This window comes from Cyprinus carpio, chromosome A8 (assembly GCF_018340385.1).
Source record: "Cyprinus carpio isolate SPL01 chromosome A8, ASM1834038v1, whole genome shotgun sequence".
In the NCBI taxonomy this organism is placed as follows: Eukaryota; Metazoa; Chordata; class Actinopteri; order Cypriniformes; family Cyprinidae; genus Cyprinus; species Cyprinus carpio.
Window position 1 is genome coordinate 8,058,650 of NC_056579.1, and position 25,055 is coordinate 8,083,704.

At 36.0% G+C, this 25,055-nt stretch overlaps 1 protein-coding gene across 1 annotated transcript in view; it reads right to left on the reverse strand.

Moving 5' to 3' along the window:
• Positions 1-25,055, reverse strand: part of LOC109095330 (BEN domain-containing protein 5-like) — a 254,294-nt gene that overhangs the window by 213,846 nt on the left and 15,393 nt on the right. The window contains exon 5 of the mRNA XM_042761912.1: positions 1,844-1,968. Coding sequence (XP_042617846.1) covers positions 1,844-1,968 — 125 coding nt within the window. The remainder of the gene's footprint in view (positions 1-1,843; positions 1,969-25,055) is intronic.

The following is a 25,055-nucleotide window of genomic DNA, read 5'->3' on the forward strand; positions in this document are numbered from 1 at the left end:
CCCTCCTCATATAGTCCTCGGTGTGTGCAATCCTTGCGTGTAGGTATCTAAGATCAGTGAGATAGCGTGTGTGTCCTCCTTCCATCCCTCCTTTCTTAGTGTAAACCGTCCTTTGGCTATTAAACAAAAATGACAGCCGTGATGAGGCTGCGACCAGCGTTAACAATACTAAACAACTGCAGCCCGGCCCAGCCAGCTGGCCTGTCCGGCGGACACGCCCTCTGTTCCCACATATCACTGTGGCATGTGACCACTCCTCTCCACCAATGACAATGTCCTGAGCTCACGAGTGGATACTGTCTGTCTGCGCAGTGACAAGCTAAGAGGACAGGGGGTGGGAGGGGGGGTCAAGACAGACTTGAAGCTCGACAACAAGGTGAAGTTTGTCAATTTAACTTTCACACATTGTGTTTTTTGGGGAGAACACTGCCACTTGTTGATTTGTCACATGATATTTCAAACCATGTGAGAAAAAAAGAAGAAATGTATTCATTTGAGAGATAACTTGACTCAAACATCCATAAATTACATCGTATATTAACCAATCTGTGCGGCTGACGCGTGTACCACAGGGTCTCGGTAAATTGATTACAGGCATGAACTGACACTTGAGCGTCACGCTTCCACAGAAAAAGTGATTTAAATTCATGTAAGCCTGCATGATTTAAGATTCGTTTGCAATATTGATTCTTCCAGGAGCCTGAGATGTCATTTAAAGCATCATTCATCCAATCTGCTGAGGATTCACGTCAGCATAAGGGATGAATTCATTTGGCTGCTAATTGTCTGCCTTTGGGAGCGTGTGGGTGACACTTAGAAACTTTTGGCATATCATCAATGTGATAATGACAGGCAGGCCTCACTGCCCCAAATATCTTTCAATCTTTCATGACATTTAAAACTTCTGGACAGTTTCATCAAAAGTCACATGCATTACAATGTGTTTCACGTTGCAACATTACACCAACAAAATAGAAAGAATGAAAAGAAGAAGACTAAATCTAAAATAACATTTCACAGTTATGAACTGACAAAATGTGCTGGTCCAAATAAAATTAATAATTACAACAACAACAACAACAGCCATGTAACAGCCATGAAATTGTATTAAAAAAATACCAAAGTTTAGCTTACATTTTCTTTTCTCACAGAACTACAGTATCATTGAAAAGTTGATCAGATTATTATATTTTTTTTTTGTATTTTTAAAAAGAATTACTACTTTTATTCATTTTATTTTAAATAAATGCTGTACTTTTTCAACAACCATTTTCAACATTGATAATAATAAATGTTTCTGGAACACCAAATCAGCATATTAAAATGATTTCTGAAGGATCATGTGACACTAAAGACTGGAGTAATAGCTGTTAAAAATGTAACTTTGTCATAACAGGAATACATTTCTATAATAATAATAATAATACTAAATTAATATTTTTTAAAATATATTAAAATAGAAAAGTCATTTTAAGTTTCACATTTTTACTGTTTCTACTGTATATTTTAAATAAATGCAGCATTGATGAGCCTAAGAGATGTCTTTCAAAAAGACAATTTTTTAAATAGTAGTGTATGTTCTTACAAACAACAACAATCGGCAAGATTAAGGGACTACAACAGTAAAAATTTTTAAAAAAGGCCCTCACTGATTATAAATGTGTAATAAAGCGTAAAAAAAAAAATAATTGGTTGTTTTTTTAAGAGAGTTTTTGTTTTTGTGTGTTGTTCTGGGATTTTTTTTTTTTGAAATGTGTATATATTTTTATAAGACTGAAAAATGATAGGAACATCTCAGATGCGTTATTTTTTGTAAGGAGTCTCTGTGCAGGTCTAGGCTCACCTGAGTCTCTCGAACATTTTCCACTGTGAAGTTAAACCACACTCTGAAGCGCGGGTTACACGTGTCAGGCCTGATGAACAGATCAAACTCAAATTCACTGATGTAGTCAACCCGGCCCAGGTTACCTACAGAGAGACAGAGAGAATAACAAAGAAGTTTTTCAAAGTTAATTTCAGGCCTTGAATCTATTCAGTAGCTCTTTGGTATGCTTTAATATATGCATACAGACACACAATATTTCAAAATGTGTTATTCTTTAGTTTAACCTTGCAGACATATATGTCGACACAGACAGCAGTGACTAGGAGAGATTTCTATAACTCTAACTAGAACTCATTTGAGGGTGTGTTCACAGTATTCCATTTATGTAAAGGTAAATAAAATACTGTGTTGCAGTCTAACCTTTTCTTTCCCCATAGATTTTGACACACATGCACACACTCTTACTGGGTGGGATGGAGGAAGTCAGATGAGACGCTTGGCAGTCTCTCAGGTGACAACTAGACAGCTTTGGTAGCAGATCGCAGAATAACAAGCCTCAACATGGCTGCCGCAAACAAATAAAAAATAACAAACCACAAAAGTGCTTTGTTGGTAACATATTATCCAGCAAATTTCAAATGGTCTTAAACAAGCAGACTAATGGGAACACACAGAATCTTCTCACACCATGTAAAGTAATACAGAGAAATGTTGATAATCTGCAACAATACTTTGCCTCAATGCGACATAAATACTGGCTGAATTTTGATGACTTTATTTCCGTTTTAGCATCTTTAGCTTCAATGACTAATTTTTTGGAATATCAACGAAAGGAAAGCTAAAGCTAATTACTCTACTAATAAAGTTAATATTGTGGTGTGGTACAGTAGATCTAGGCTGGTAACTGAAAGTTTGTTGTGCCTCGTTGTGCACCTGAGAAATACACAAACAGGACACACAAAATGGCTTGATGTTTTTACATTTAAAGATAATAAACAAATTCAATATAAAATAAGAAAATTTGAGAATGCTACTTGTTGGAAGGACCTCATAATAATCCCAGAAGATGCTCTTTGGTTGGGTTTCAGTAATAAACATTAGAAAAAAAGTTCCAAAGCAACAAAAAGTAAAAAAGCCTTTATTACTGTTTTGACTGCACACGTTTGGACTAGAAGAAGTGCTTTAGATCATTTCATCTAATGTTTTATTCATTCAATTTTTAAAAGTACACTAACATAAAAAACTAACAGACATTAACTAAAAAGCACAACACTCAAATTTAGCTTTCATGAGGTTTTTAAACTCATGGTTGAAGGGGGGGATAGATAAAAGTATCTGCTAACTGACAACTAACTTACTACAGTGAAATGCTGCATTGCCAGGTACTAGTCTAGCAGCCCCATTCTATGAAAATGAGAGTAGAGTCAGCTCATAAGGCTGGATGAACAGGAGGAGGAGGGAAGGAGGGGGAGATGCATCTGGCTGCCATGCTCATGCAGCCTGGGTTCAGGAAAAGAACTGTGGAAGTCACTGCCTGGTGGAAGTTAGCTCAGAGCTAATTATTGACAGATGGAGTGACCACCATTCCGTCACACCGGAACATTATTCTTCTGCCAGAACAGAGACAACACATCCCAAACATTCCCAAACTCATTGCAAACTTACTCTGTCTATCCACAAAAACCAGTGGGAATGGATTCTCTAAGGATGAAACTGTGAAAGTGTGAAGTTCATCCTTTTCATGTTTCAACTTCCCAAGAAAGCCAGTTAATAATACAGCCAGTTCAGATGATTATAAATGAAGGATGAAAATATGTCACATTTTTTCCCTTAAATAACTTCATAAACTAATTTATAAATTTCTGCTCATTTTCTGAACAGCTGCCCAATGGTTCTAATGGTCACACTGCATCTTTCTGCCAGTGTATTTGGTACAGATTGATAGTGCTCTCCAGATGAAATGGATATTGGCACTTTAGTTGATTAAAGTCAATTTCTTTTAAACACAAATCTCCTGCAGCAGAAATCCAAGTATGACAGCAGTAGCAAACTCAATGGAAAGGCATTTTTATAGATTATCAGACAACTATTGCAAGTCAATGAGTGACCTTTATAAACATATCCGAATGAAATGGAAAGGTCCATGTGTAACTCAAACATGACACGTAGCTGAGAGAAATTAAATAAAACTTTATGAGTGGATCAACAGATGTGTTTTGCAACATCTTCTGAAAGTGTGTGCGCATTAGGGCTCGACTGATACAAAAATTTGGTCTTTAGTATGATACCAGCCCCTGTTCCCTCTGCATTAATACTAAATTAATCGTATGAGCATGAATGATAATGAAATTAAACTAGGGCTATCAATTAATTCAATAATTAATAAGAATGATTTAAGAGTCATCTCATAATGTTGCTAAGATTTGTCTATGGAAAAAAATGCTGATCATAAAAAAACATTTCCTGAAGATATTTTAATATTGTCCATTATTATTTTAGTACCAGTATACCGTAGAACTGTGCTGCACATCCACTTTAAAATGAGGCATCTAGATGAATTTAATCAGTTTTATAGTTAAAAACCTCCAGGGCAGCTAAGAACAAGATGTATTGCCATTTCACATTCCTCTTTATATCCTAGCGTGAATGACAGACATGAACTTCCAGCAGAAGTGATAGGGCTCCACACCGCAGCTCTCAGCAACTAAGAAGAGTCAAGTCAAACACACTTTACTCCAAAAATAACATCTGTTTTACAGCTCTAACATGTATTTTTTATACAACAGCCAACCATACAAAGAAAGAAGGAAAGAATCAGTAGCTAAGCCAGTCACTGGAGGAGAAAGAGAGAGAAGGAGAGAATGGGAGATTGGTGGCTGCACCTGTTCCAGACAGATGTGCATGCTAATTCATCATTCATCCATTTCAACATATTAACCATTTACGCCACTTTTAGCATCAAATATTATCCATCGACATGCAGTAACAGTGATCCAGTGATTTGGTCTTAATTGTGAGAGTTTAAATGGATGAGATAGTTTTCATGTGATTGTAATACAAGCTACAATTAGTAGGGGAACATGATTAAGAGATGCTAAAACTTGGAAAATCGTAGATGTTTTTATGTGCTTGTATTACTATACTTGTAAGAGATGATGACTGTCCGTATCAATATGATAAACAAGCCAACATAGACATGAAGTGTTTTAATGTTCTTTTATAATGCTTGTTGCCACAAATACACAGAGAAAAAAAACAGCTAAATAACTGCATTTTCATAGAAATACTTTTTTTTTTGGGGGGGGGGGGGGTACAATTATGCAAAATACAGTGCCAGTAATAAACAGCTCCAGTCATTAAATGTTCTTAATTTACTTGCTATTGGCAGGTTTAAAAGGATCCTGGCTACATCTCATGTCAAAGATAATGAAACCAACAAACTGAGCTGTGGGGAAAAAGGCACTTTCGTACAGGAATTAAAAAAAAAAAAAACCTTTTCGCAAGTAATTTGTAATCTACTTTCACAATTACTTAAAAGGTTGACTGTTTTGTGCAAATATAACAACCTCTAAATAAATAAATAAACAAACAAATAAATAAGACTTTCTAACTCATGATTTGAGGTAGGGGAAGTAATTAATTTCAAGGGGGAACATGCCCACATTAACTCACAACCTACCAAAACTATGCTCACAAGTACAGGTGTGCTTTCGTTGGTTTAAAAGTGAGTTATGTACAAACAAACTAAAGAACACACAAACCTTTGAATCTAAATAGCATATCAAACTTCCTTTCTTTTAGAACCTGACTTTTCAGCACCTAAGACAGCTCCATAGATGGAAGAATGAAGTCGCTTTCCATGGTGCTGACAGTTCTACTGCAGTATATATTCAAATACATTGCTGGGTAACTTACAAACTATCAATCATTACTTTATTCAATCATGCTTTCAACTTTTTTGATACACAAAATTTTTATATTAACATAAGTACACACAAAAATGCAGATTTAGCATCAAACATTTGATTAATTTTCCTTCAATCTTCATTTGGTATATAATGTTTCATAGCCTTATATTTCCATGAAGAACAAAAAAAAACACTCCTCAATGCTTCAGGGCAACAAGTCTCTGCTCAGCTTGATGGGAGAGGATATGATACACCATTGATTTAATTTTTAAATTTATGGTGCCTGACTCCAGAGTCAGACCATGATGAGCTGTAATCTACAACGCTTCGGCCAGCCCTGAACAAGCATAAATACTACAGCAGAGGAGAGGTCCGGCCATCACAGCGTGGAGGATGAACGCCATTTTGGATGACAGTTCACTGACAACAAAGATAATTCAATGTACAACCAGGGGAGGAAAAATCAATGACTGTTTTTTAACGTAGCATTGTGTGTGTGTGTGTGTGTGTGTGTGTGGTTGTGTGTGTGTGTGTGTGTGTGTGTGTGTGTGTGTGTGTGTGTGTGTGTGTGTGTGTGTGTGTGTGTGTGTGTGTGTGTGTGTGTGCGCGTGCAGAAGGACAGAGTGGAAAAGAGAGAAAGAAAGAGTGGGAAAAAAGATAATGCAAGCAAATTATCCTATGTTTCAACTGTACTGAGAATTTCATCTACATACTCCATCATAAGAGCCTTTTATGATGCAGTGCTTAGGATTTAACAAATTGTTTTTTTTTAGCAAATAATGAAACAAGCTCAGCTCAGAGGAGAACTCTGTGGAGTTCAATGGGAATAGACGCAGTGCTGTTTTTAAAGCCTGTTTGCTCTCAGCAGAACGACACCGCCGAGCTGCTGGGAGGAAAGACACTTTCTCATTTATAGGGAGTTAATTCCCACTGTTATCAGCAAACTGAAATAAACATTCCATATAGAGAAAAGAGTGGGAGGTTGAATCATCTTATCTAGTGGCTTGTGTGTGTTTGAGTTTGAGCGTGTATGTAAGTGTGAGTGTGTGTGTGTTTCTCATGTGGTTAACCTTGTTATAGATGTAGAAGAGAAAAGCAAATGGAGAATCCGTATTAATGTAATGTGTTTGCTGTCTGGAGAAGCATGTGGGTGGTCTCCACTCAGCTACCTCTCACTGTTCCTTCCTTCCAGCTGTTCAATTCAGACACTTATTTCTAAAACATACACTTGGCCTCCATTGGTTCTCAACTGATTTGCCTTTCTTATATTCTTCGGTTTTATGACTAGCGTTCAACACCTCATATGGTGTAGAATCTACAAACTATGTGTAATGGAAATATAATGAAAATAATTTTGCTCCTTTTTAGACAACAAGTAAGGATAGGTAGGTGAAATGGAAAATATCTGGAAATTATTTTAAATTGTAATATTTTACAATAATACTGTTTTTATTTTATTTTCGATCAAATAAATGAGTGAATATAAGAAACTTCTTTCAAAAACATTTGACCTTTTACCAAACTTTTGAAACATAATATAATATATTACAATACAATACATTTCTCTAACGTTTTGTTTCTTCATGTAAAATATAATAAACAGAAAAATGAGGAGCTATACGATACTCAAAAGAGAATGTGAAAGAGAAAAATCATAAAAAGGAGGAAAAACTGAATGGGGGGCAGATCTGTCAGACATTGGCATTCAACTGGAACATGGCTTGGCTAATCCCATTACAGAGCTACCAGCCTGGTCAGTTAGAGCAGTTCTCCTGCTCATCCAGAACAATGGGACACTCTGCAGTTCACAGCTGCCTAACAACCCACGACCAGAAAACAGGAGCATACAGGGAGAAACTGAGAGACTGAAAAGGGAGCAACAGAGGAGAATAAGCAATGGAGGAGTAAAGTTTAGTCATTGTAAATTCAGTGACAGTTTATTTCATTCAAGTATACATGGTAAAACATAGTATGATACTCATATACTGTAGCTTAGATAAAGTCACCATTTCATGCAAACTAGCTGATTATAAAACAATAAATAATAGGAATAAACACATCTATTTGAACAACAAAATCAAGTACAATCTGTTATCTATTCACTAGCTGTACTTCAATTACTGATGAGAAATGTGGTAATTTGGTTAGTTTAGAGCATCCCAGGTACTGGCATTGGACACAGATATCTTTTCAACCATTTTACTATTTTACAGATATCTTTTCTTCTTCTATTACAAACTGCATTGGAAATTAGAAGCGACTCTGGAGACTGGCCACCTCTTAAATGTGTTTTTGCCATGTGCTCCTTTTCATTATTGGAAAACACATCAGACTCTCCCACGGGTGAGAATACCTGGACACAGATAACTGATAAAGCTGGAATTGATTCAAACCCCAAGAAAGGTATCTGGCTCAAGACCTTCAACCAAACTCACTTCATGCAGTTTTTCCTGCTCTCTGTCTAAAGGCAAAGTGTCACAGAGGCAATCTCTCTCTCTCTCTCTCTCTCTCTCTCTCTCTCTCTCTCTCTCTCTCTCTCTCTGCTAAACTTTTTCACATCTTTATCTTTAAATCAGGACAAGAATAGAGCCATGACCTCTAACTCTCAGAGTGTCTGTAACAGGTGTCAAAACTGTAATAGCCTTCAAACTAGCATTCCTCACAATGTTAGTGTTATTTCCGTTCCAGCAGTCCCACGAGGAAGGCCGTTAAGCTAAGCGGCCTCTAGATGCTAATTAATGACATCAATTACACAATGTCTCCCAAATCACTAGACTGTCATTAAAATGGGACTAAATAGAAAAATAATCACACAAATTAGCATTTTATCAAAAATGGGGCAGGAAATAAATGCAACAGTAGTAATTGCTTGACATCTATCTTTTAGCATGGATATGCAAAACCCTAAGCGGCACAAAATATAGAGCGTCTGCTTCTGTGCTTTGCAGCCCACACGCTTGGCGGCAGTGATAAAGGGTCCAGTGAATTTGAAAAGGTTCAAATTTTCTTGCTGCCCTTGTATCGGTATTGCTAGAATAAAAAAGGGCCCAAAGCAAGTGTGTTCATTTCATAACAGTCGGCAGGTCACAGGGAGGCATTCACTGTGAAATGTACTAAATTGTACCATCGATCTCAGCCATGAAACATGCTGGCTTTTTTGAAGCCCCAGACTCCTGGAGGCACTCTCTTAAAAGAGCCACTCACTGCCATAAACTGTGGTCTTCCCTCTTCCTCTCATTTCGAAGAATGCAGGGTTAATGTTGTTACCCCTTTAAATCCAGATTTAGATTATGTACTACTTTGTTCTCCATCGCTTTCATTTATTGTCTTATCATTTTGTTAGCTGTATGGTTGAGTCTTTAGTGGGTAAACAGAAGTCACTTCAAATTTCATGCTATCTCTTTACAAGTTAATTATATGAAGTCCTACAAAGGACAAAAGATGCTTTGCCAGCAGGACAACAGTCCAGGCCCTTTTCTGTTCCTGTCGGCTGTTCTTTCAGGCTTTGCCTTTTTGTTTTCATCTTTCTCTAACACACTCACTTGCTCTCTTTCTTTATCTCTTCTTCTAGTTCCTGTTCTATATCCCAGGCCTGGCAATAAGAATAATCTTTCCTGCGGAGACTTGGGAGATAAAGACAGAAGAAGCTGAAGGGTCCTTGGTGAGCCTGTGGCGAAGAGAAGGTCAACAGTGCTGCTAAGAGGGATCTGTTATCAGGGTGGTAGCATCCTGTTGGGGAGGTGGCTGCCCTGTTTATTTACAGTTAATGCTCCCTGTTGGTGTGCACTCTAATGCCTGAGGCTGACTGGTCTGTAATGGGAGGTGCGCACAAAAAGAGGAGACAATGGAACCCTGAAATGAACAGCAACTCCAACAGGTCACCAATAAGAGAAGGGGCTTTCATTATGAGAGGCATGAAATGTCAAAACAAACATGAAGTCAGAATGTTAGCCCATTCCTCATTACAAAACCACTCAGCTGTGATGTTGGCGGATTTCCTCCTAAGAACTGCTTGCTTCAGGTCCTTCCACAACATTTCAATTGGATTAAGGTCCAAACTTTGACCTGGCCATTCCAAAACATTAAATTTGTTCTTTTTTAACCATACTTTGAGTTCGCCTGTGGAATTTCTTTTTCCTGCGACTAAACGACTAATAAAATTTTGGTCGACCAAGTCTCTTGTGGTCGACTAACAGTTAGTTGACTTTTAGGGGGCAGCCCTAGTGTTTTCATAAAAATAGATCATGTTTCATTTACAAGTGATTAAACAACACACATCTATTTCTTGAAGGCTTACATCAGCACTGGCTATTGTCAGACTCTTAGTTTGTGCAAACAAAAATCTCACTGGATTATTACAATTAATGGCAAAATGAATGTTTGGAAATGTAAACTGATATTTCCTACTGACACACTACAGCAAAAGATAGAAATAACTGTCTTAAAACCATTTTTTAGCTGGTGAAAATACTGTGATCTAATAATTTTGGCCACCACTGTATATATATATATATATATATATATATATATAAATCCTATTGACACAACTTTCGAATGGTAGTGAAGTGTTTCCCACACTTACACTTTATATGTGGCGGCACCTCCCCCGGCATATATATATATTGGTCCTGTCAAAATTAGCGTGTTAACGCAGACGATTAATTTTTTCAGTTTAACGCATTAAAAATATTTAACGCCGTTAAATCACAACTGCTGTTTCTGTCACTTTTTCTCTTGACAAGAAGTGCATTTATTCAGTTGCAGAATGTCTTTACGATCACATCAAACTGGAGACATTTCAGCCGCGCCCTCCAACTTCACCTCAGCAGCAGGCGTGAGTCACAGGAGTGCGGAAACGGTACTGTGCTCGGAGTGTGAGCTATTCTGTTGCACGCACAAAGGCACTTGTTCGCGCTGTAGCCTGTATATCTTTTCATATCAAATCATGAAAATAAAACTATGTGCATGCAATGTCGTGGTTAGTTAAGTCATGAAGTTGGCAAAAAGGCGATTAAAGCTGCTTTAAAACTGTGCATGCATGTAATATGTTATGAGTCACATTTAAGAATATGTCTCTGAAATGGTTTTCCAAACAGTCCTGGAACAGTCCATCACTGTCTCCCTCATCTAACACACCCGATTCAAATCATCAGTTCATTATAAAGATTTTAAAACCTGAAGGGGGTCAGAAAAGGTGAAGAAAGTTGAGAGAAAATATGATGCACCAAAACAACCTAATAACCAGTTGCTGTGATGTCTGTTAATCAATGGAAAAAGAAAAATTAAAGGAAATAAAGAACCTCTTTTATAGCTTTAAGGAATCATCTATATTTAATTTAGGATTTAGTTGACAATTCTGCGGAAGGGCATAGGTAAATATGACATTTATTATAATGGGTTTATGTGAAGATTGTTTTAAGTTCACTTAAATTAGAAGTTATTTTTTTTAAGTTTAATAACTGTTAAAATTGATAGCTCTCGATTACACTGCAATTTTGAATGTCTATAGTCAATGGTTAAATATTAGGGGGAAAAACTATTTTATAGAGACATCAGTAGTATTGGTATCAGTGATGCTGGCCTTCAGTCATAAAAAAGATGCCATTAAACAAATATTAAAAATATACAGTCTTTACTTTTATCGATGAATAAAAGTCACATGGCAGCGCTGACAACAGGTTTATGAGCTTCTGAATGTTCCTTTTTGCACAGGGCGATCTCAGATCTTTGTGTGCGAGTGGTGTGTGTGTGTGTGTGTGTGTGCGTTCACGGCGCATCAATTAAAGCAGTGCATTAATATAGAACGGCAATTTTGTCTTGTCACACACACACATACAGTGGTGTTCAGTATGGTCGCACTGTATATCTGTTATTGCAGAAAATTTTGAAAAGTTTAAAAAACAATTTATGAAAAAAATCTTCAGAAACTATTTGCATGAAAATCAAATGGGCCTATTTTTTTTATTGTATCATTTAAAAATGTGTATGTACTGTACAAAGCACGTAGGGGTGCATTTTTTAATGCATTCTGTATTATACAGAATGGTTGCATTATACAGAATGGCACAGTGGTTAACCAGAAAAATACAAAATGGCACGTCATGCCAAAAAGGTTGCCGACCCCTGCCCTACACTGTACAAGATGAGAGAACAGTCCACTAGGTTTGTATGGACTCACTAACTTTAACGTTAGCTAGTTTTAGCCAGAGATACATTGCTACAGCATAAGATGACATTAATGTTCTGCTTGAGCAGATGAAAATTGTAACTTAATGAGAATATGAAAACCAGAAAACTAACATTTTTGTCTTCATTGGGATTGGGGGTGAATGCTTTGGGACATTTTGCTCCATTTTGTTTGGGTTTAGGAAATAGAATAAAATAAATTCCATTGCCTATCCTCTCAGGATACCCAGAATCACTGTTACAAGTACCCCAGGCATATAGTTTTTCCATTTTTGAGTTTTGGATCTACCAATGTTTCTCTATGGAGCTGAAACCTACAGATGTCCGAGTTCCGCTTCCCGTGCAACTGATACTCGACTGCCATTGGCTCATCTGCATTTGAGGGGAGGGGCTTAACGATAGGTCAATTTACTTGCCCAATCGGACAAGTAACTTGAAAATGTTAATACCAAAAACAATAATAACTGCCTTTATTATCGAGTATATTGCAAAAATCAAACAAAAAACTCATACAGAGTGCACACATACATTAGGGCCTAGGTAAATGCCTCGAATTTACAGCTAATTATCCAAAAGACAAAAGGCAAAATAGTACATTTGTCTTGCTAACATCCATGACTCATGAGAGCTACCATGTAAGTTAGCTAAAGTTTAGCTAAGGCAATAGGAAGTCTAGTAGGTTAGACTAGTGTGCATTATTTCACTGCATGATTCTGTTTCTTAAAATGAATTTACAATGATCTCAACATTCAAGATATGGGGCAGAGATTTATATATTTATATCATTTTATATAGTTAATCAGTTTCACACAAGACTGACATTTTTTCCACCAAAATCAGCATGATTACAAATGTGATATAGATTTTTTTTTTACAGTTCAATTCAATTCAATTAAATTTTATTTGTATAGCGCTTTTTACGATACAAATCATTGCAAAGCAACTTTACAGAAAATTAAGTTTCTACAATATTTAGTAGTAGCTTATCAGTGATGACTGTCAGTTTATGTGCATACGGCAGAAATGTTCGGAAAAATCAATAAAAGACGTAAACAAACAGACGATTAACACTATTAACAGCAATTATGCAATCAAGCAGTTCAATAAACAAGAATTTAATATTAAGACACTTAAGTTTTAGACACAATATTGACAGTTTTTGCTCTATTTTGCCAACAAATATAATTAAAATTTGCATCTCTGAGCAACATGACACTGTTTTGTTCCTGAATGAATCAATCATTTAAATGATTTGGTTCAGTCGCAATGATTCACTTATTAACAGTGACTTGCTGCCACCTACTGGCGGTTTTAATTTCACATTTATAGTATCTTTTTATTGAAAAAAAATTACTAATAATAATAATTTCAAATACCAGTATTCAAAGTTTTATGTTTAAAATATCAAAACAGCATTCATGCATTTGTAACTGCAGGTTTATGCATTTGTAAATGCATTTCCTGCATTAAACAGTGAGTAAATGCATCTAAAATGCTATATCAGATGCAGCTTCTGTGTTTTCTCTACATTGCAAAGATTAATTTTGTCAATACTGATTTAATTTGCTTGGTAACAGCCCAAATTACTTATTATTCTAACTGACTGATTCAATTTAAGAATTTAATTGAAAAGATGATGCACACATTTAGAAAAAAGGGCTTTGCCCAGAATGCCCAGAAAATGTAAAAAAATAAAAAGAAAGAAAAAAAGAAACACGTCATGCCAAAAAAGAAACATTTAAAAAAAAATTAAAAATCTAATTTTCATTTCAAGATTCATTTCTATCACTGTCAAAAATCCCAGAAAATATTGAGTTAATATTGTTAATATCGCACACTCCAATATATGTAACGTTTTGTTTAAATTTTTTTAAATAAATATGAGAAGTGCCCTTTTTTCTACTTGAGCCACTACCCTTCAAAATGTGCACATCCCTGCTAGTGCATGTGTGCGTTTTTTCATTTATTCAGTATTAAAATGCATGAAGAATGATCAGAAACTTCAAGATATGGGGGCAGAAAACGTATATATTTATATAATTTCATATAGTTAAACAATATCACACAATAAAGAAGTTAATATTAAGAGAGTTACGTTTTAAACACCATATTGTCTGTTTTTGTTTTATTTCACCAACAGAAATAATTCCAAACACATCCACAGCACTGTTTTGCATCTCTGAGCAACATGAAGGTGTTTCGTTCCTCAATGAATCAACCGTTTAAATGATGCGGTTAAATCGCAACGACTGTGTTTGTGACTGACTTTCAAATATCAAGTATTCAACAGTTTATGTATCAAAACATTAGTTATTCATTTGTAACTGCAGGTTAAAGCATTCCATGTCCCTCAGAGCTGCATTAAACAGTGGGTAAATATATCTATTCCACTTCAGATGTAGCTTCTGTGTCTCCTCTGTATTGCAAAGATGAATTTTGTTGATATTGATTTCACTTTATTATTTTGTTTATTTTATTTAAAACGAAAAATCTAATTAAATAAACTAAATGTGACATGCTCACAACTGGTTAAACAACACAAATATATTTCTTGTAGGCTTACATCAAAACTCAGCCAATTAATTGTATTTTATCAGGACTATGCCAGGGAATTGGTATGAGTGAAAAATAACACAACTCCTCTAGCAAGCAGCAGTCAGCACTAAGGGGTTGGTACGCAGTGATAAACTCAGAGTTGAGTCCCATAGCAGTAGCATGCAGTAACTAGTGCACATCTGGTCTGCGCTGTCGTGTTGTGTGGCAGTGTGATAAAACCACAGCTGAATCAATGGCATGCAGCCATTGTGGACCAAGATGGCTGCAAAATGCCAGCAAGGCTTCTTGGCCATCCTGAGCTAGAGACACAGAAATCTCTCAACGTGCAAAAGCTTTTCAAACCAGGGAATTACATAAAGTGATGCTACTATCAATGGCCTGATAGACTCTAATGGAAAGAAAAAGAACGGAGGGGTTCAACTGCAAGCTGTTCAGAAATCTTGGCAGAAAATCAGTGCTCCTTCTCATCTTCCTTTGCACAAGCACTCTAACAAACTACACTCAACACTGTGTAATTACTTAAGAGAATTAAGCAACTGTGCTCTAAATATATATTAAAAGAAAAAAATAAATAAAAACAAAAGTAGAGATCGCTAGGGGGGAAAGGTACAATTTTCTGATTTATGCAAGGCTGCAAAAGTTATTTCAGCCAAACTGCTAACACTTATCTATGCATCAACTTTAGCTTCATTCACACAGTCAGTATTTGGGACTGACAACCATACTAACAGGAGACACTCAAACTGTTTTGTTCATACAGCAGCTTACATGTTTTCAGCCACTATATGAACAAATAACTTAAGCCAAGCCCTTTTGTATTTTCATGATTTATTTATTTATTTATTTAGTCATTGTCATGTCAGTGTCTAAGGATACTTTCCTGCCAAAATTAAATAAATAAATACATACATACATTCATACATAGATAAAAGCTGTGCTTTCCTGGTAAAACTGGTTAAAAAATAAACAACCTGATTAAAATATTAGACAAGAACAGACAAGCTGGATAAATAATTTACATTCAGAGAGATACAATCTATATACAGCTTTTTTTTAGGTGTACTTGAGATAAAAAATACTTTTTTGAAAATGTGGTTGAGTGTCAATTTGTTTATAAAATATAACTGTCACTCCAGTTTAATCCAGCTATGTGTCATTGGAATCACATTTAGCACTAGAAATCTAGACTGACTACTGCATTCTGCTGATGTGTGAACGCAGCCTATGAGGGATTCAATTTACATCTTACATTCATTGTGAATGTCTCTTATTTCAAGGCAAAAATAAAGAAGGGATGGTCATTTTGGCTGCATGGCAGGAGGCACTGGATCAGTGATGGGTGCCAAGAGGAAGGAAGCTTCTTGAACCCTCTTCAAAGGACAGATGCAAAGTTTTTGCTCTAATTAAGGGCAAAGTATTTGCACACTTAAAATGTCCCTGATTCAGAGATGGTGGGCGGTCTAGAATTGGTTAGCCTTTTAGACTCTCTCAAAGAATCTTTTTCAACAAAAATCTTCTCCGACACAGTCCTCGCAGCCTACAGCAGCAGATGAAAGACTATAGATTTTGCTATTAATGTTACCATCTACCACGCCAAATTTAGACTGAATAATATTCTTACATGATAAATATCACCTCCTTTACAGATCAATACTGTTCACTGTGAATTAAAATGCTATGCAGTGCTCAAAGAAATATCACAGAGCAGAGAATGCTTGCAAAACAGTAAATCTAGATGCACTGCGGCACTTTGTGATTTTACGTAACACTGAAGTGTTTGAATACAATCTCAGCAGAGAGCAACAATCAGAGCTTTTATCTTTGCAGGGGGGGAATGTGCTCAAATGATGTAGAATAACAGTCAACAAGTTTGAGGACAGCACACAGGAAGCAGTTATCTGCTTGCAAAACATTCTTTATATACCCTGGAGTAGTACTGTACGTGAATGCAAAACGCTGCAAATTTCAGCAGTGGCAAAACCTGACGAACAGGTTTTGGTTCAGTCTCAAGAAGCTATCAGAATGCAAACAGATGGTATTTCTATTAAAATTCCTCTCTGTTCTTATGCATCACATTGCAAACATACCCAGAGCGTACAAATGTGTGATATCAAATGCAACCTGACACATCAATGAACTTCATCTCAAAGAAAATGTTTTAAATAAATCAGCAATATAAACATAGGCAGTGTAAAATAAGAAAAAGGAAAAACACAAAGCGCTAAAGCGTTACAAATCTCCAGCGTTTTCCCAAACTGCACGTCCTTGCCTAGAAAGAGGAATGACATGTCTGCCTAGCACTTGTGTTTACAGCATCAGGAGAGCTGCTGGGGAAATGGATAACTCCATCATCATGGAGCAGCGTGTTCATGCGGCAACGTATCGCAACATGGCTCTGTGTGTAGACATTTTCACCTGCAAGATGCTCTCTATTCCCTGCTTGCTGCACTGTTTCCGAACTTTGCTTTTGAATGCACACAAATGGCATGTTTTTGATCAAGAGCTTTCACAGCACACAATGGCCCGACAGGCAGCCATGAGTCCTTGAAGCATTAAATATGAAAGAAGTATTAAAACAAAACCCGAACTGTGGAAACAAGTTGAAATGATTTTACTACACAAAGTGAAACAGAGCCAATAGTGATACTGACTCAATCACTTGACCTAGTATAATAAACACTCTCTACACAAGAGTAGTGAGTTAGAGAGTGGGTTAAACGGCTCATTGAGGAAAACACACACATACGGCATGACCCCGTTCAGATAGTCAGGAAAGCCGCCATTCGTTGGAGTCTCTCCTAATAGGGGTCAGCGTCTGGCTAAAACCGCACAGATTCCATTTGCTTTAAAGAAGAGGCAGTTGTGCTCCAAGTTAACCTTCTGCTAATAACTGTAAAATAGAAAACGCTGAGCCTGTGAGTGTTATGCTAGTCTTCATACCGTCCATTATAATGTGCTTGTGAGAGCATGTGAAGGGTGCTAATTGAAGTATGTGTCACGTTCGCAAGTAAAACACATGGAAGGAATTAGTTTCTAAACTGAGTTGCTGAAAGTGGGAACGTTTTGTACGGTTTGAAAACCGGTTCCTCGCTGTGTCTAATTTGATGGCACTGAACCAACAGAACATTCAGTAACAGAACAAATTTTGTGTTTTTCTGAAGGAATCTCGGCATTGAGAACATGCATTAGCAATCACAATTCTTCAATGGAGAACAGACGGAAAAAGTATTGGTCATTAAACAAAGTAAGACTTGCTAGATTCAAAGACTTGTCTGTGGAAAAAATTATGCTAACTTGTGTTTTGCCATAAAAAGATAATAGTTTGGCTCATTTGATTGGTGTGAATGCAGTTTTATGAATTTGAATGAGCCCCAGTGATCTGAACATAGTGCTATCAACACCTAGAGCATGGGTTCAATTCCTATGGTACACATGAACTTGCACATGTATACTTTGGATACCTTGGGAATGCATTATCTTAGATAAAAGCATCTGCCAAAAGCATAAATGTGGGTGAAATTAAATTAGTCCAACCAAATAGAACAAATTATAAAAATAGCCTGAACTTAAAGGGGAATATGATTCACACTATTTGTTTATTTATTTTTCTGCCAAAAGTGTAAGGAAACAGCGCTACTCATTTGAAGCACGTCACACAGACCATTTATCCACTCGCCTCAGAGTTCAAACGGCAGCCCAGCACGATCTCACTAGAGCAGAGTCTCTTCACGTGACACTAAACAGCGTTGTGAGATCCAGTGTGAAGCTCTTGAATTCCGAGGAAAAAAACAAATGACTCTGTGATTTAAACTAGTTTGAAGGCAGGTGAAACAGTGCTGACAAACAGCAGAAACACTGTGAGCAACCATACAGTCAAAAGACTTTCAATCTACAAATTGCCATCATTTATCATGGATTTACTATAGCAACACTAACAGCACCATGGCATTGTGGCAGAAATGTAGGATATTCATATCAAATTTTTATATATTATTAATTATATTATTGCTATATGTGTGTGTTTTTTTAACTGTGGTTATCATGATCTAAATGTATGCTACTATGGAAGACCAATGGTTAATTTTAATAAAAGTCAGTCAGAATAATTATATTTCACCATATAAAAATGAGGTTGTTACCATTTTTACAGATGTTACTGTTTTTGATAATGAACATAAATTTACATCTTCATCCTAACTCAAGCTTCTACTGTCAACTCAACTCAAGCTACTGTCAAATGTGCATTTCTAAGAGACAAAAAAATTAATATTATTAATATTTCAGCCTGCAATGCAAACTGTTCTGAAGATACGCATCATCAAAGTCAGGACTACAGACCTGCTTTATGATTTGACACAATATCACTCATTAGAACATGCAGATACTAAGAAAATAATTTTTCTATATTGATATTTATTTTATTTTGGAAGAATGACTGAAAAAGTGTAAAGAATTCAAAAGCGTGAAGTGTTTGTCATGTTCTGACCATAAAGAGTCGTTTAAAACCACAATTAACAATATGATTTCTACATCTTTCCCTCAGGAGCAAAAATCTGCCTTTAAACTTGAAAGAAATAAAGATTTGGAATTTATCATGATAATTATCGATATCGACTGACATGAAAAATTCTATTGTAACTTTTTTGACCATATCGCCCAGCCCTAGGTAATTGCAATATTTTAACTCAAATTTCTGGCTTTACATCTCACAATTCTTCTTTCAGAGTTTTTCTTTCAGAACTTTGAGATATCTAGATTGTGAGAAGTCAAAACTATGAGAAAAAAAGTCAAAAATGTTTTTTTTCTATTCCTTTTTTTTTATTTTGTGGCAAAAATAACTTCCATAGTCTTACACTTAAACTTGTATTTTACTCAGAAACATAAATATTAAATTGCAATTGTTGTTTCATGTCATTTTCACAATAGTCTAGCGGCTCAATTAGAAAAAGAAAAACATATTTTGAGACAGAAAACAAACTGCTCAGACTGCTTTGTGAAATAACTGTAAATTTTACAGCCATTTGGCTTTGTGCATTGACTGAGTGATATATGAGTAAAGGGCCGCAATGAGTAAGGATTTGTTACAGTAAAACTCAAGAATCAAGGCTGTTAACCTTGTGGTTTAGGAGGAGGAGAGCGTGAAACCCCTTCCACATATGGTCTCTGAGTGCAGCAATATTTTCTTCAGGGTCAGAGCTGTATAACACCACAGGCCTGAGTATCATTTAGAGGAATGAAAGAGATAAAGCTATGAAATTGACTAAGGACAAGCAGGCTAGCTTTCAACTAGCAAGATGGAGGACAAAAACACTTGATAAAAACAATAAATCAGAAACCTGCTCTGGGTTATTCTCAGAAAACAAATCAATTCAATTCAATCCTCCTTAAAACCTAAAAAAAAAAAAAAAATAGAGATAAAACCATAAGACACCAGACAGTAATGTAGCCTTCTTTGTAGGAGCATGACTCTCCTGCTAAACACCAAGGCATTTACAAGCAAAACTTTCATGTTCTAAGCACTAAGCACAAAATTTGTGTCTAATATCCCTTCCACTTGTCTTTTTATGCTTGCCCATGTTGTTATGTTTTGTTAAGGACAGGAATACATCTATAGTAGCCTAATATCCATCTAAGTACCCTTCATCCTCCCTGTAAGCCTTCTGTCTCCTGCAGGCACTTGTGCTGAGCATAAAGCCTGATTGCTAGAATGTTTCCACTTCTTTAATCAATGGGGATCTGACTTTCTTGTTTCAGGGTACATCTGAAGTATATAAATATCTGTTGCAAAGCCTGGCTGCTTTTTGTCCCCTTTGCCTCCTTGAGTTTTTTCCTCTCCCTTCATCCCCTCTTGTCTTTCTGGGGTGTTAAATGTAATCATTCATCCACTAGATGCACTCTGCAAAAGTGACATGAAGCATGAGGACTTTAGAGGGAAGATAAAAACAGACAGAAAAACTCTACTGAACGGGGAAAAAAAACAGAAAACAATTAAAGCCCCATCAGCAGAGACATTTTTCCCTACTGTTTATCCTCATTAGCAAACGTGTGGCTAAGGCCTTATCCCCTCTCTGAACACATTTCTTTTGTTTGCTGAATCGAAGGAGTTTTTTTTATCTATTATGATTATAATGGATAATTTAAAATCCCCAGTGCAAATCCGTTAAATGCTTAGGGGGTACCGCACATCTCGGATTGTCATTGGCGGATATGTTATATTTTGCCCTTGGTAGGAATTGAATCATTATGTAGACACACATACGCACATATGCACTTGTTTAGACACACACACACACATCTTCTTCCTCTGCCCCTAGCTGGCATCAGATTTAATCAGCAGCTACAGTCAGCTACAGCTAAAGTTTTATCACTCAGAGCGTCTGATAAGCATCAGCATGTTGAGAAATATTTTTGACATAATTTGCCCCAGAATGGATTACGAAATTGATGTGAGCACATCTACATGAATGAAAGAGAGGGTGTAAGGTTAGGTAATAAATGACATGCACTTCAAAAGATTTGTTCAAAATGCAAAAAGGTTTACAATAAATTGACTTTTATTCTTGATTCTGGCATGCTTAATTTGAATGCTTTTATCCAGAGGCCATAGATTAATGCAAGACTATCAATCCTCTCAATGTCTGTTATCATAAAAAAGTAAATAAAAAATCAACTCAAAAAGAAAAAAAAATTACATAAATGTTTCTAAACTAAAACAAAACAACATCAGTTTATTAAAAACCTCTGATAATATGACACAATTAAAGTGCTTATTATAACCAATAAACCTCTTATAAATTCAAGAATCTATGAAATTTACATAATGCAGCAAACGTAACTATATCTATAGAGCCATCAATACCATTTTAATGACGCCTTCAGGAAATATTCATCAGGTTTTTTACTATCAAACTGTGCATAATGGGGGATATTTTAATAAGTTATGGGGGAAAAAAAGACAGAGACACAGAAGTGAGAGAGAATTAGAAACCTGAAGGCCAAAATGCCTAAGAAAAGATATACCACTGACCCAATCTGCATATGGCTGACAAGAAAATGAGTTACATCTCATCTAAATGTAAATTAAGTGTTTTATGCCTTCAGTAAACAGTTTATGTATCCATGGTCTGTTTTAATTAACCAATTAGAATTTATTACCCGGACACTAAAGATAAGAGCCTTTTTTTTTCTTTTCTTTTTTTTCTCATGACAGCTGTCTAAAAGGAGAAAAAAACAAGAAACAAATTTTCTGGCAGACAAAATAAACTTGAGTGATATTTTGGCTTTTAAGTAAGACACGTTTGCTTGAAGTTCCTTGGATGTGTGATCCTGGATTGAAAGCTTGTATATAGCAGCCACAGTGTATATGTCAGTGCTGGGGAAGCTACTCTAAAACGGTTGCTTACCAAGCTACAAAGCTAATCATAATTTGAAGTAGTTAAGCTACACTCATGCTTTATGCTTTGTAATAATTGTAATTAGCTTCAATACAAGATAAAGCAGCTAACTAAAGTAATTTACAATTAATCAGAGGTGGCACAAAAACAGTGAAATGAATGAATCCTTAACTTACATAACAGAGTCAAAAGCATTCCAAAAACGAATTGATAAAATCAAAAAGCAATGAAAATAATAGAATTTTTGAATTGTCCTTTCAGGTGCTTGATAGATACTTGTGCTGTTAAAAGCATTTGAAACATGTTTTCCTAAGTGCAGAACTTACATGTCACAGTTGTACCCTTACCTGTAAATGTTAGAAAGTCATGCGATTATTTTCATTTTGCATACAGGCTAGTCCTGAAAGCCAGCAAGACTCCGCAAACTTCACAGGTTTCACTGAATGAGCACCGACATCAAACAGACAGAGAACTATAGAACAGGATTAATGCATTTTGATAAGCATAGGTTTAAAATTCTACATGTAACACAAGTAATTGTATTTTTAGGAGTACAGTAACAGCAAAAGGACTTAAATGGAGTTAATGGATGTAAATGTAATATACTTATGTTCAGGTGAGTGGGTGTTCCTCATATCAATTAACATTTATTCTGTGCTTTTGTTTTATTACAATTTTAATTTAAATTTTTGCATATAATGTATAACATAGCCAACATAGATATGTTCACTATATTTGTTTTTATAGCCTTCAAATTGCATAACATGTTTGGAGGACAACACGGGGCAGGATGTGGAATAACATTTTAAATAATGGATTAAAATGATTTTTTATTGCATTTTAATAATTACTAATAATTACATTTTTTTTATCTGGTTAATTAATGAAATAATGAACAGATTAATCATATATATATATAATTTACTGAAAATATATATATAAAATATATATACCAAAATATATATAATTTACTGCCTAAACAAAGTGTTTCCATAGACCTAGATTTATTAGAATGACTTAAACTTTCACTAATTCAAAAACAGCTGAAATAAATGCCATTCCACTAAAACATTGTGTTAAGTAGTATCACTAGTTCTAGTTAGTTACTTGCTAACACTGGTTTCTACTGTACACACACACTGAAATTGCTTACACTGGCTGCACACCCATTTATAAAAAGTGTTATCTAAGTGATATCTAATGCTATACTATCATTTTAATTTTTTTAAGAGCTATCCGAGGGGATATTTTATCCTTTGACTATGTGTATTAAACCTCATTTCCATTTTGAAGGTGCTGACTTTCACCGTAACAAAGAGAGGCCACGAAGAGGGAAAAGTTATCACACGCTGACAGGTGGCTTTCTGACAAATGAGCCCTAATCGCCACAAACCTTTACATTTCCACATCTTCTTCAACATAAAGAGAAGAGTGTTTGATTAATGACTAAATGTGCCTAGCTCTGAAAACTTTGCTGAACTATTGCATCTCAAGTCCTTCAATTGACACAAGGGCTTCAGCTCTCAAAGTCACTTACATCAAAAGCCACGACTATTGCCAAGAAAGTGCCGCTTCCCTTTTGTCAGTGTGTAAGTGGTTAACATCATTTCACTGCAGTGTTGCTTTGCTGAAACAGCAACAGGACATTAAGTTGACATTAACGCTGTAACATCAATTCCTCTCCATTTTCCAACTTGGATAATGCGTTTACTGGAAGCAGATTAATATCTATTCCATAAATCATACAGAGAATTTGCAGAGCCAGAGACATGGGGGTAATGTCATATATGTTAGCAGATCCTGGTCTTGCGGCTGGATGTTCATTAATCAGCGCCTCGGGGTCCTCGGGGGCAGTCAAAGGGGAAAACAGAGAAACTTATAAAACGTCCTGATTATTTATTTATATTGACTTTGGCTCTGTAACTTATGTTAATATTCCATGTCCTTTTATTGCCAAAAAACATCAACCATTCTCTGCTCACTAACATGACTACCATAGGGGTGTGCTATGTCATGATTTTTGATAGTTGACAATTAAAATATCTCCACGATCTGATCTTGAAGAAATCGTAGCAGCGCACATTCGATCAGTTGCAGTTCTGGCGTTTCTGTCTCAATATACTGTACAACGCGACATACATTCAAATCAAATGTTTACTCAGCAGTGTGTCCACACCAAAAGTGAATTTAAGTAGATAACTTACAAAGTTTATAGACGAATAGACACAAATTCTCACCGGGCAACGCGATTGCCACAAATGTGCAATATACTACTCAAACGCGTCACCCACACAAGTTTAACATTTTCAACTCGAGTGGAAAATGTGCATGACGTGTTGTTGCACAAGCCAATCAATAGTTTATTGACATCCAGTTGTATCAGAAAATGGAGGAGAGTATTATGCAATGTTTTTATTTGTGCAAGTGACACGAAAAACATCCCCTGAGTAATCTAGAGCGACAATGTGATGTGAATATTCGCTTAGCTTTTGGTGTGCACACACCATAAAGCCTTGCTGGTTAAACATTTCATTGGCGTGCTGTTCTGAAATGTGCTTCCTCTGAGCGCGTACTCCTGAAGCGTGTGCACACTAACAAGCCTGTCAAACACACCTGATTACTACAGTAAGTTATCGTTTGCATCTAATTGCGGTAATACTGTCAAAAACACACAAGGTTCACAAACACAGTTGTTATGTAAACAGTTGAGAAAAAAAACAGACGCATCAGCAGACTTAAAAGTACTAAACATGCTGCCGCTTGTCATTAAAGGGATAGTTAAAATTAAAATTCTGTCATTATTTACTCTCATGTTGTCCCAAACCTGTATTAATTTCTTTCTTATGCTAAACACAAAAGAAGATATTTTTTAAAAACGTGGGTAACCAAACAGCTGTTGGTCCCCATTGACTTAATTAATGAGTTAATGATGACAGAATTTTCATTTTGGGGTGAATTATTCCTTTAAAGGGGCCATGAACTGGCTTTTTTATTATTTTATACTGTTGTCTGTGGTCCACTTATGACGTTCGTTTGGTTTTAGTAATAGGCTATTTTCTACCCTGGTTTTGAGGCCGGCTCAAGAAACGCTTGGTTTTTATGGGCGTGCCACATTGAAGATTTGGAAGTATACACACACTGCAATAATTGGATAACAGTTTTGCATAGTAAACTCACTTTCTGTGT